This window comes from Theobroma cacao, chromosome 3 (genome assembly GCF_053813885.1).
Source record: "Theobroma cacao isolate CCN51 chromosome 3, ASM5381388v1, whole genome shotgun sequence".
Lineage (NCBI taxonomy): Eukaryota > Viridiplantae > Streptophyta > Magnoliopsida > Malvales > Malvaceae > Theobroma > Theobroma cacao.
In genome coordinates, this window is record NC_142641.1 from 830,375 (window position 1) to 843,073 (window position 12,699).

The 12,699-nt window shown below is 34.6% G+C and overlaps 1 protein-coding gene across 5 annotated transcripts in view; it reads right to left on the minus strand.

Moving 5' to 3' along the window:
- The window catches only part of ATM (Serine/Threonine-kinase ATM-like protein), a 45,475-nt gene that overhangs the window by 30,186 nt on the left and 2,590 nt on the right, over positions 1-12,699 (minus strand). For 3 of the 5 annotated variants that reach the window (XM_018117926.2, XM_088804683.1, XM_018117925.2), the window contains exons 8-23: positions 12,545-12,632; positions 12,193-12,296; positions 11,078-11,176; positions 10,280-10,336; positions 9,988-10,072; positions 8,753-8,827; positions 6,691-6,732; positions 6,475-6,545; positions 5,784-5,832; positions 5,187-5,258; positions 4,012-4,167; positions 3,818-3,907; positions 3,544-3,731; positions 1,183-1,795; positions 1,004-1,075; positions 584-745 (exon numbers count right to left, since the gene is read on the minus strand). In XM_018117926.2, the coding sequence (XP_017973415.2) occupies positions 584-745; positions 1,004-1,075; positions 1,183-1,795; positions 3,544-3,731; positions 3,818-3,907; positions 4,012-4,167; positions 5,187-5,258; positions 5,784-5,832; positions 6,475-6,545; positions 6,691-6,732; positions 8,753-8,827; positions 9,988-10,072; positions 10,280-10,336; positions 11,078-11,176; positions 12,193-12,296; positions 12,545-12,632 (2,023 nt within the window). Of the gene's footprint in view, positions 1-583; positions 746-1,003; positions 1,076-1,182; positions 1,796-3,543; positions 3,732-3,817; positions 3,908-4,011; positions 4,168-5,186; positions 5,259-5,783; positions 5,833-6,474; positions 6,546-6,690; positions 6,733-8,752; positions 8,828-9,987; positions 10,073-10,279; positions 10,337-11,077; positions 11,177-12,192; positions 12,297-12,544; positions 12,633-12,699 lie in introns of those variants that run through there. The other 2 variants (XM_088804684.1, XM_088804685.1) reach the window with 2 other exon arrangements.

The window sequence follows — 12,699 nt, forward strand, 5'->3', positions numbered from 1 at the left end:
CAAGAGTAAGCTGGCACCCAAAAATAAGTTAGCTCATTCATATTGCAATGAATTGACTTTTTGCAATAGATTAGTGCTGCACTTACCCCAGCAGTAGAGGTGACGGTAGGTGCAGCAGGGTAGATTGGGTCATTTCAGGTTTCAACTTTCAGGTTGATTAGGTTTCAATCGTAATCTTTTCAAGTCAATTTGGATATGACTTTTTGCCACATTTCTACTCTACTAGCAGATAGAAATCAAGTTATACTCCAGGTCGATCTTGCTTTTGGGTCAACCTAGTGCAAGCTCAGGTTGGTTTAAGAACAGCTTAAGATATCTGAAATTCAACACAATACTAGACTAAATAACTCGTTCATTAATGAACGATGAAAATTGTAGCATATTTGACCCAAATCTACACAGGCTGCTCCATTCAAATCATGGATGTATTATATCTGAACCAAAACTAGCAATTTACCTCAAAATTCAATCTCTTACACAAATATTAAAAAAACTATCATCATTATTTTTCCAATCAAGCATATAAACTCCAATAATTAAAAAGAAAACAAACAAACAAACATAATATAACATTCTGGCATACCTGTTTAGCTTCTCTTTCTTCCAAAGCTAGGGCACCATATTTATCCTTTCCAATGTCCAAAGATAGTAGGGTATCAAGCAAACAAGAAATTGCAGCTAGAACATTAAAACTATCAAGCTTCAGACTAACTTGCATTCTGATCCTGTTATTTATTAAATTGACCTAGAGGAAAAATGGAATGTTAGAATTGTGGACAAGATAAACAAACTACTAAAAAGGCATGAGCATTAAGCAGGCTGTTATTTATATTTAAATAGAAAGGGGGAAGTTAAATACATCTATTTGAGCAGGCGGATCATGCACCAACAACTGAAAAAAATGCTTGGGTGCATTTGCAGCCTATTATTGTTTCTATTATAAATAGTTTCCAGAATTTCCGGATTAAATTATTAACAATCATCAACCAGACATTTTCCATACCAGATCTGCAAGCTTTGAAGAAGATAACGAGTGAAGATGTCGACAAAGATTCCACAAAATATTCTCGTACACCTGAATGCATTGAGAAGTGAAATTATAATAGAAAAGATAGAACCAATAAAATGCAGAAAATGCAGGATGAGATACACGCAGAATAATAACACTACGCACTAGCTTACCTTCAAGTCAAGTTCTTTCTCCATGAGGTTGAACAGGACATCCCATGTTTTTCTGTGCAAGACTGAGAAGAAACTTGACATTAGTGATACCATACCCAACTTCCACTTCACTGCAGAGAACGCTCCAGCAGCGGGAATTTTTCCCCCAGATGTCAGAATATCTACATCTTTAGCATCCTCATTCACATCCAACTCCATGTCCATGATCCTACCTTTATTGCTATCCATATGGTTTGAAATTTGTACAGAAGAATCAGATCCAGAAGAATCTGATGAGAGCATCTCAGACTGAAGGTTACTTACGAATTTAGTATATTCATCATACAGTTTAGCAAATGCCTTCAGAAGCCTTGCCAAGGATTTTTTTACAGCATCATAAAGTTCAACATCCAGAGCATCTTGATCTTTCCTTTGGGTGAAAAGGGGGCAAAGAACGAAGCTTCTAAATGAAGCAACAACAGCACTTTTTTGGTTAAAGCCAGAGGTAAAGCCCAAAAATCCAAGAGATCTTAAGTCATTATTGTTTTTTTCAATTACATTAACAGCATAATTCAACAGTTCTAACAAACAATGGCCCAATTTTGAGAGAAATGGCGAAACTTCTTCTCTTTCCCTGGCATAAAGAATGCATATGAAGCATCAATAAAAGAGTGGAAGAAGAAAGGAATAGATGATAGGAAAAGATAAGTAGTAAATGAATAAAAAGTTTTTAAAAGAAAACTGTGGTTAAATCTCTAAAATGCACAGTTACACTCCAAAAGAGTGAAAGATCAAACAAGATTGGGCACCATCCATAGAGAAAATTTACAAAAAGAACAGAGAAAAATTTCTCACCCTAAATGGAAGGAACTTAAGGACACGACTGGTCTAGCATTCAAGTATTAACTCACCCTAGCAAATAATAAACCATCTTGGTAGAAGAAAAGTTTGAAACAAATTGGCTGTCTATGCAATAGACAAGGTCAAACAAAAAATTCACTGGAAAAGGGCAAGTTTCACAAATTCTGCCACTGAATTAGCCGTTTACCTGATTAACAAGCTAAAACAACAGAAACTTAACTGGAACAGGAAGAATGTGTGAAAGTCTATCCACCTAGTTATGCAGTGGACTAGATTTAAGAAAATTAGAGATATTAAGACCAAAGAGACATTGACCGAAACTATAGAAAGGACCTTATTTTTACAGAGCTCACTGAGAATATGGTCTTGAATAAAGCATAATGCTGCACTATGACCCATATTGCCAATCCTATATGGTGGATAACGGCATAGTTTGCTGTTGATATATTAAGATTTCTGTTTGTAGGGATGAAATTTCAAAGTTCAACAACTTCTTTCGGGCCATACTGGAAGGAAAAGTTCAAAATTTTGAGCCCTTCTTAGTTGGTGAAACTGGACACTAAGTTGCAGGAAATATAGGCAACAACTATTTTTATAGTTATAGGGCTGTGAATTGAGCTTGTTCGCTCAATGGTAGGACAAGGTTCTAGGATTTTGAGGAATAGGCTTTGGGATAGAAGATTCAGGAAGGGCTTAATTTGAAGAATGCAACGGTAACAATACTATAGAGAACATTGATAAAAGAGAATGAGAACAATTAGACAAAAAAAAAATGGAGAGTTAATGCACAGTACAACCATGCACTCAAGCAAACAATTAACTTGTAATTTCATTAACCATAAGCCAACTATAATGTAGACAGGAGACTGGCACTAAGAGGAACTCTTGAACAATTCCTTGACTTCCAAGTAGTCAGAAGCCTAAATATGAAATTACATTAACACACAATACTCTTCGAAACTCCTAGAAACACTAGACTCAACTACATTACCAAAGCTACCTTTCAGAATTTTACATATGCCCCTCCTTGTAAAGTAATTGAAATTGCTCAAAGTAACGTGCATTACAAAGAATCCACTCAAAAAATACTCAAATTGTTGCATGAGAACCAATTAATAAGTTTTAATCTCTAACATGTCAAACCACATACATGCCTGTCAAGCTTCTATGGAATCAGCACAGTCTAAAATACATTTTATATAAACTTTGTTTCAAGATAGCAAAGTCCGACATATGCAGTGTACTGAAAGTTAATTATTAACTCAAACAAAGGAACGCAAGATTTGAACTCTACTGCTATGTAAAAAGGGCCTTTAATATCACACTCAGTAATCACTGAACCTAAAGGATTAAGATAATAGGAGAAAGATCAAGAACAGGTTTTAATTTCTACAAAACATAACATAAAATGAGGTAATTTCTACTTCCATGGCTGCTTGAACAAATAAAACATCAGCAGAGAAAAGCTGATGACGACTAGCTTAAACGATGATCAAACATGGTTAAGAAGATAATACAAACCTTGTTAAATATAATCCATATATTAAATTGGATAGTAAAGCACATATGATGAAGACATCAGACGGAGGCTTCTTTTCAGCCTTGTGATCTGCTAAAACACCCAAAATATGGGCCTCCATTTCATGCAGAAGTGGCTCTCTCAACTGTCGAGGAAGACATACACTTTGATGGAATTGAGATGGGGAAATCTGAAAGTTTATTGAAATCAATCAGAACTAACAAATCATATAAACCTGAATATTAAGAATGCTTTTGACAATAACAAGCCCAGGACCTGAACATTTGAATCCAAATCAATATTTGCAAGAACCTCAACAGAGCATTCAAAATTTTCAAGCTGCCTTTCATGATCATATTCATCAATCTACAAACATGATCCAATTTCAATGTATCAGAAGACACTAAACCTATAATTTTAAGATTCAAATGTCAAGCCGAAACAAGAAAACATCAACCATCATGACATACCTTGATCCAATCATCTGCAACCTCGGTAGTATCCACAAAAGAGTTTAACTGGAGAATTTCTTCATAACAATGGGTAAAATGCTCACAACCAGCACAAAGAGCATAAACAGCTGCTGGTAACAATAATACCATGCGGTCGTTTAGTAAGGAAGACTCCTGCATTCAATAAATAAAGAAAACTTAAGATTTCTGATAGTCCATCTTGCTGCAAATGGATAAACTTAAGAAGTGCCAAAACCAACCACGAACATGGTATAAACCTGATATCATTTTCATTCTCAACAGACAAATAAAATTATACAACAACCAAAAATTCCACATAAAACAAACTTCTTCTCAACTTAAAATTTCCTACAAGCACAGAATTGAAAACAAGAATGCACCAAACTGAAGTGCATTTCAAACTTCAAAGAACCAACTTTTAATTGAACTCTATAAATAAACCATTTGCATAACCCACAAAAGATCCTAGATTGCACAAAACTTGAGTGCACCAAATAACCAACTATTGAACTCTATAGATGGACAATTTGCATAACCCAACAAAAGATCCAAGGGAAGTAAAGGAAGTTGACTTGCAGCAGTCAATAAATTTCAAGAAAAAAGGCACATGGGAATCCTCAAAACCATCCATGCCATTATGCCTACTGACAAATGGCCTAAGGGCGGAGGAAACCCAACACAAATTCACTCACCTAAATTGAACTAAAGAAAGACAAAAGCAGTATGGAAGAGGATCAAGCATACTTGCTTCCACATACAAGTGGCAAGATGCCTAAAAGACAACACTCTGAGCCACAATAAATCAAGAAATTTTAGCTTGGGAGTGACTTAAGATCATAAAAATATGTTTCTCCTAAGAATGAAGGTTCTTAGAGAGGAGACTCTGACAACAAATCTAGAAATCACAGCCAGCCTCGCTAAACTAGAAATCAATCTTGGATACAAATCAACAGAAAGGAAGGATAGCTCCCCTCCCCCAACCCACCCCCTTTCTCCCAACACATACACAGAGCCATTTCCCTACTCCCGAATCAAAACAATAAATAAGAAAGAAAAAATAAACAACAATCTAAAAGTTCTGACTTCTATGCTCACTCTAAAGGGGCCACAAATAACATTAAAAATTATGCCAATCAAAGGACAGTAGTGGTATAGGAATCAGAGCAACATACGTTCCAGTTGAGAGAGCCCAAAGTTGCTTTTAAGAGATACTTCCGGAGATGTAAAATGTCTCGAAGGTCACCCTGCAAAAATCCAGGAGATGGCCAATAAAATACATAAAATTTCTTTCAGACTTGATAACATGATCTGTGCTTATCCAAAGTTGACCTTCAGTGTGATCCCAAAACCCAAAAGAAAACATTTTAGGTTAAGACAGATTCCATATAAAATCACAGTCCCCATTCTTAGCATAGTAAAACAAACAATGCCATGCCAGCTACAGTTCCAGCTTAAAATAAAAAAAGGTGATAAATCTTATTTTATTCAACCAAAGTTGGCAGGATATTTGACAAAGATTCTTTATTAATTTGTTTCTTTCCCAAAGAGAGTACCGTATACACATCATTTCTCTCGAATTTTAACGAAAAGAAAACCAGCAAACTCCCATGCATACTATTAGAGTGAAAACGAATCTAGTAGGTATCTGACTAATATAATATGAGCTAAATGAAAAATAACAGACAAGTACTCAACCAGCATATAGAGACAGTGAAAGCAATTGTGGTATAATAATTGAAAATCTAAAGATACCAGTCTGTGCCACTTACTTGAGAACCGTTCCGAGAAAAATAGCATGCAATGAAGTACAGAGCAAACCTAGATTAACATAACAGCCACACAATTAAATAAAGCACATCAGGTTCCTCAAAAAGAGAAATGGTGAAAGATAAAGGAAGAGAATTTCCAGTATCAACTGGGATTACTTTACTAGTTTCTTAATCATCACTTCAGCTTTCTGACATGCACATAAAATTTCAGATTCTGTTCTATTTTAATTGATATTTTAATTGACAAATGATGACGTTAATATCCACTACAAACAGTTACATGCATCCAGATGAAGTAGAAAATGTTGCAATGCAACACAATGATATTTAGACAGATAAGCATATATCTTAGCAAATATCCTTCATTACAGTTGAAATTCAAGATTTCAACTAGGAGAGCTGAAGATTTTTACATGCTCTAGCATTAACTTCCCTCCATTCTAAGAATTACCATTACAGCCAAAAAAATTGAAGCAAGTTTATCTCTCAAGCATGTAAATTTTTCTTATCCTTGGGCAGTATGCCTTCTTTAAGTGATGACTAATACTAAAAGACGTTATGACAAACTTTAGGAAAGACAAACACCTAAAATAGCTTTTTATCACAAGTTGAGCTAGAATATTATTCACCTTTTCATTAAAGTCACCTAACAAAAATCTTTTCATTAAGTTAAAAGTACAAGAGCACTTACAATGACGGCATTCCTTTGAATAACTGAAGATCCCATATATCATGGGGCACAACACATGTGTTTGTTAAATCCTAAAGACAGAAATCATAAGTAAAGAACATAAGAACAATTAAATAAGGGAAGGATAATAGATTAGTTTTAGTAAATTAAATTTAAATCATAATACAGCACTCTCTTACTAACTGATAGGCCATTGGAATGTAGAATAGCACTCACATTTGAAATAATGCTTCCAAGGAGCGCCAGAGCAGCATCAACCTGCATGAATAAACAAATTAATCCAAGCAAAAACTTAACAGCAGAGTGAAGCCCAAAAAGAAGGTTACACAAATGATATTTCTACTCCTTTTAAAATTTTCAATGAAAAAGATCTCCAAACAACAATTCTCTGTATTCTAGCATGCAGTTTAATTTTCAAATTAGGATTAGATGGATTTGAATGCCATTTTTCTCCAAGAAGGCTATTGGACAAGGATACCAAAATTCCATGTAATTCTAATTTCAATACCCCTAGTAAACCAAGCATGACAAAAGTTTAGTGTAAACCCCAATAATGGTAAAGTAGCCATTTAATACAAAATAAGTTCTCCAACGTAGTTCTCAAGGCTGACTAGTCCGAATCACTAAATGAAAAAGATAAGAAGAAAGACATAATGATAAATGTACAGGTATGTGAAGAAGTTTTATCTAATAGATGCAATGAAAACTTTGAATCTTTTTTCCCTATTATATCAATTTCTTTTAATTTTCTCATTTTCCCATCATTTATCTCTTTTTTTTCTTTTTCTAAGTATTATCCAAAACTATGACATTTCGTCAAATATTGTACTAACTCAAAATATGATAAAATCATAATCAGTTGAAAAAATTTTATGATAAGTCACGTAAACTTTATAATTTGTAAATATCACTAAATAAAAATATTACATTAATTACTTAATTAATTTGTTTTTTGAAGGAAAATAAGAGGACTCTGCAACATAGAGCAGACCCTTTCCTAGTTACATTCTAGAATTCAGAACTTTATAGCAGCTCAGGATACAAGTAAACTAGTGAATTGGATTAGCAGGAGCTTCCCGTTTTATTTTTCATGCAACGACTAACTAAGCTGTCTACAAAGCTATCCTTTAGCCAAACAGGATCCCACTTGTAAAGAAACAAAGACTAGAAAAAACTTTCTCAAAAGAAGTAAAAAGAGTTTCCTCTAAACGTATAAGCGGTTTCTGGGGTAGGTTTATTTTTTAATAAATCTTCACAAAATACATCTGTAAGTAGGAAGCATTCACAATTCCTCAGCTGAATTAAGAACAGAGGCGGTTAAGTAAAAATGCAGAAAGGACTGGTTTCTTTTAACAACAGCAGAAGATATATAACCCTTTTTGCCTCTACCAGTGAAAGAAATAAGAATGACAAGAGTTCAGTGGGAATTGAACTGCAGCAGCCTGTGCCTGCAAAGAGCAGCTGCTGTACCAAACATTGTTAGTTTTGAAGCTTCTATACTCAGTTTCCACTAATCCATATAGATATCCAGTTCTGTCCACACCCTTCAATTGGAAGATCTAACATATGTATATCCACTAACTTTTGGGAAGAATAAGTAGTAGAAGGCATCCATGCAATGAGATAGACAGCACAACAGAAAACTTGAACCTTAAGACAGGCAGGAAACTTAATCTTAGATTATATCCTAGCATTCCAACAATAGACTAGACCCATATTTACAGAGCTTAAATTAAGTAATAATACTACTGAATCAATTTGAGGGTGAGCATCTTGGATTCTAAAAACTTACATCAAAACCAGAAAATTTAACTAACCACAATCCTGCTGCATAAAATTTCATTAGTGACGACTAATTCTTGATCATTTTGAAACTGCTTCCAAATAAGAATGCTCATTCTAACCTCAAAAAGCACAGAATCTGAAACTCACTCATTGCAAATGCATTGGGACATAGACCCAATTACAAAACTCCGAAAATAATGACGAGAATGAATAGTAACGAATGATTATATCAATTATTGATTTCAATTGTTTCGCCTTTCAAAAAAAAATGATTTCAACTGTTGTAGAGGCTTCTTGATATTAGCATGTTCTAGCAGGCTCAAAAGTCACTTTACATTTCTCTAAAAAAGGAAACCTTAATGCATTGAGGTGCTATTCATTGGAAAAACAAAAAACACATATTCAGTGCATTAATGAACAAGTGACGAAAACAAAGCATTAAACCAACTTATGGAAAAAAAGTGCCAGAGAGAAAGGTATAGACAGAACTTACTACAGGGGTTACATTGCTAAATGTTGGCAATGCATGCATAAGATGGCTCCATATTAATTGCCAACCACAATCAAACTGCAGAGTTTGTCAACCACCAAGTCAAACAATCGTAAGTAAGAGAACTCACTCAACAAGGACAATCAAGCAAAAGAAATAATTGATGAAACAAGCCAACTAGTCAAATTGATAGTCTTTTTCAGGACTGTACCATGGTTATAGTGTATTATTATGCGCAAAGAATTTGGACAGGTGAAAAAATAAGTGCAAATTTGAATAACAAGGACTGACTACACAATACAACATTGTCCAATAGTAGTCCCCATATATAAAGTTAGAAAAAGTTAGTATATCTCCATATAATTATTCTCAGTCATTTTGGTGTTTTCTACTAACTTCTACACACAACAAAATGCCTGGAAAACTAGGAAAATGGGCATGGTTTCTATAGGGAACTCTTAACACCTACCATTTTGGAATAAACCAGGATTTTTCAGGTCATTCCCAAACAGCTGTCTTATTATTCAAACAGTAGCATGAAACTCAAATTATACACTTCATGGTGGATGACAACAACACATACATATGGCAAACTTCCTTCAGTTTGGCTTTCTGAGTATGGTAAATTCAAGTAGCACATACTGAATGAGAGAAATAATATCCACAAAAATAACATAGAGTTTCTGTTAAGTTCAGCTCTACAAGCCCACACAATAGACACGATGAGGCAGCCGACCCAAGGCAATGCCTAGAAACTGGTAAGCATCCAACCTAAAACCAGTTGGCAATGGCAAAGCCTAACCAAACATAAACCACAACAAATTCTAAATTTAAGCACATAGAAGAATACAACTTAACACACACATAAGTTTTAGACCCAATACTAAAGACTTAAACAAGTAAATCTAATGAATCAACAACCAATAAGGGCAACAAGCAACACAAAAAACCAAGGAACTCAATGTTGAGCATCCAAACAAAAACCGGTCAGCAATAGATGAAGCCCAACCTAAATATAAAGCCACGTCAAATTCTACACTTAAAAAATTTGGGATAACAACACTCAAAACAACCAAGCCATATGGCAGGAGTAGGCTGCTGTTTCCCAATTGCTACACATAAGCCAAATTGAAATTTATGAGGATCTATTTTTCTAACAAATCAATGGCCAAAATGTGTGCATGACAGAATAGAGAAAACTATCCCAAAAGAAAAGAGGGGTAAGAAGAAAACGATACCTCTTTTGAGGAAAACGATGACCTCAATGAAATCTCCACTTGAGCATCTGAAAGCAGTGCTACAGAAGAAAGTTCCTGCAGACTCCTTTAGATGCATTTAACTAAAATGTATAAGCTCAAAGGAAAGACAGACAGGAAGAGGAAGAGGAAGAGAGAACTCTAATTACAAGTTAAATATGACTGATAAGATGAACCAAGCAAGGAATTTAAGAAATTTGAAGACGAAATATGCAGAATCAAGAAAATTTTAAAGAAACAGCAATCCAAAAACTTTGTTGTCCAAAGGGTGTACCGCAAAGTCCACAGCAAACCATCATAAGCATGCCCCATATTTGCATCATTCAAAATTCTGCAACATATACAACATTTTAATCCAACAAAAAAGTTCAATAAAAATAATGGCAGGTTATGGTTCACAAATATTAAGAAAAATACCACAAATTGTTTCCTCAAGCAACTAGAGATCATGCATATTTGTCAATAATCAACCAGAAAATTCCTAAATATGATGCATAAACCTCAACATGCAAGGCTTTAGTAGATGATACCTCAACATAGAAGAGTCTTTTTTTGGTTTTTTGTACACAGGAATTTTAAGTTACACAACAGAAGGTAGCCTCTCCCATCCCATAAATCCAACCCCTTCCATCCTAGGATTTTGAACCCAAGATCCAAAATGGAGTCTCAAATTCTAATCAATGGGGATCCCCTTAGAGACATGGAATGTTTTTGCAGAATGGTGCAGTAACTCACAAAGGCAAATCCACTAATTTATATATATATATATATATATATATAATGTCACTCAAATCTACTTTTAGAAATACTCAAGTGGGAACATCTTTATGCATGTGAGCACAAAGACGCATGCATGCACTTGCTTATGCATGTGTCCCTGTATTGCACTTGTACTGAGAATAATGCAAGTAAAATTCCCACACTGCTTTCAAGGTGTTGCCAGGAAGAACAAAGAAACCATATGAAGGCACAACTTTTTCATGTACCAATATGCTACCAAAAAGAAAGAAAAAGTCAAAAAAGATAATATATTCAATCAAACAAGACAAGCTTTACAAGATGCTGGATTTACCTTTCAAAGCTCGAACAAATGCCTTCAAACCAGTAGACAAGAAGATCCTTACTAATGCGAGTGTAGTAGTTATGAATGAGATAACAAAATGCCACATTCCTGTGGTAAAGCCCATGCAGCTCAATTTAACACACTATTGTTTACAGAAAATACAACAAGAGGAACTTGTGCCATTATGTTGAAGATAAACATATATTAACAAATCATTGAGATTGAGCAGCACTGAACATATTAAGAAAGCTACAGTAATATTAACACAAGACATCTTCAACAGACTCTGGCAATGATGGAAGCATATTATCAAATATCATTAAATCAAACCATCATTATAGTAGAATATCATACAATTAATGCAAAACCCTAGTTCCTACTCTTTAGCACCTAATCACCAAACCTACCATTTAACAGAGTCTAATAAGCCCCCCCCCCCCCCCCCCCCCCCCCCCCCCCCCCCCTGCCCCCACCCTCCCTTCCTAAAGGAAAAATGTCGAGGACTACAAAAAATATATTAATATAGACTTCTACTCAGTCAAAAAGGTGAGTTGCAAGAACTCTGAAGAAAAAATAAAGTCAATGAACTCGAAGTAGAGGAAGAAGTTAAATGTCCATATTGAAACATTAAGAAAGCAACCATACAATGAAGTAAAAGGCACAAGAAAAATGCATTGCAAAAACAGATATGATTGTAACCCTGATTCCACAGCAAAGTTATCAAACAGTTTTTTAAGTAGAATTAAGTAGTCACTGGGGTACGGCAGTAAAATCAAGTATTCACAACTGATCATTCAAAGTTCACAACAAGAACATTCCAAGTATATAAAATAAAAGACTCAATGAATTCTTAGTTACAAGAAAAAAAGAGATAGCCTGATAGGGATTAAAACTAAATGGCAGTAAATTAAAAGATCACAAAGGCACCATTGAACAAATTCCCACAGCAGCAGAAGCATCAGTGCCATATCAACGTGAATATATGTGTATAAAACATATTCTCTAAATGAAACTATTTAAAAATGTGATATCTAATATGGCACTATGATGAAAAAAAAAGTAATCAACTCGCAATCCACTCAAGGATATATGGTAAAAAAGTAATTTTTTTAGGTTAATCATACCATAACCATTTTCCTTTCATAAGTGCCTCCTTTAGACGGGCAGCGGTACTCTCCCTTTTAACTCGTTTTTCATTTGATGTTGCTCTGCTTTTATTGGCACATGCCTGAGTCATATGACATTAAGAATGTCATTAAAATTTAACAAAATTCAACCATTAAAACTTGACAAAATGTTGGCAATTTCAACAATAATTATTTAAAGTGTATCAACAACACGCGCACCAGAAACTCAATTTTAAAATTCGACAAAAAAATGCGGCAACCTAAATTATTATGCAGGTTTCACATAAAAACAGCACCACTTATAATTGTAAAATGCAGCTATTAGATACTAAGCATGAGAGCAGAATACCCGATATAATACTAGTGCCGCAAGCTCCACCAAATTGTACTGCGAACTACTCAAGGTTCCAAACTTCTCATCCTTGGCTCCATCACTCCTAAATGTTTCTTGCATGACCATCCATCAAAGCAAGAACAAACAACTGGTAGATAAAACAATTTTTT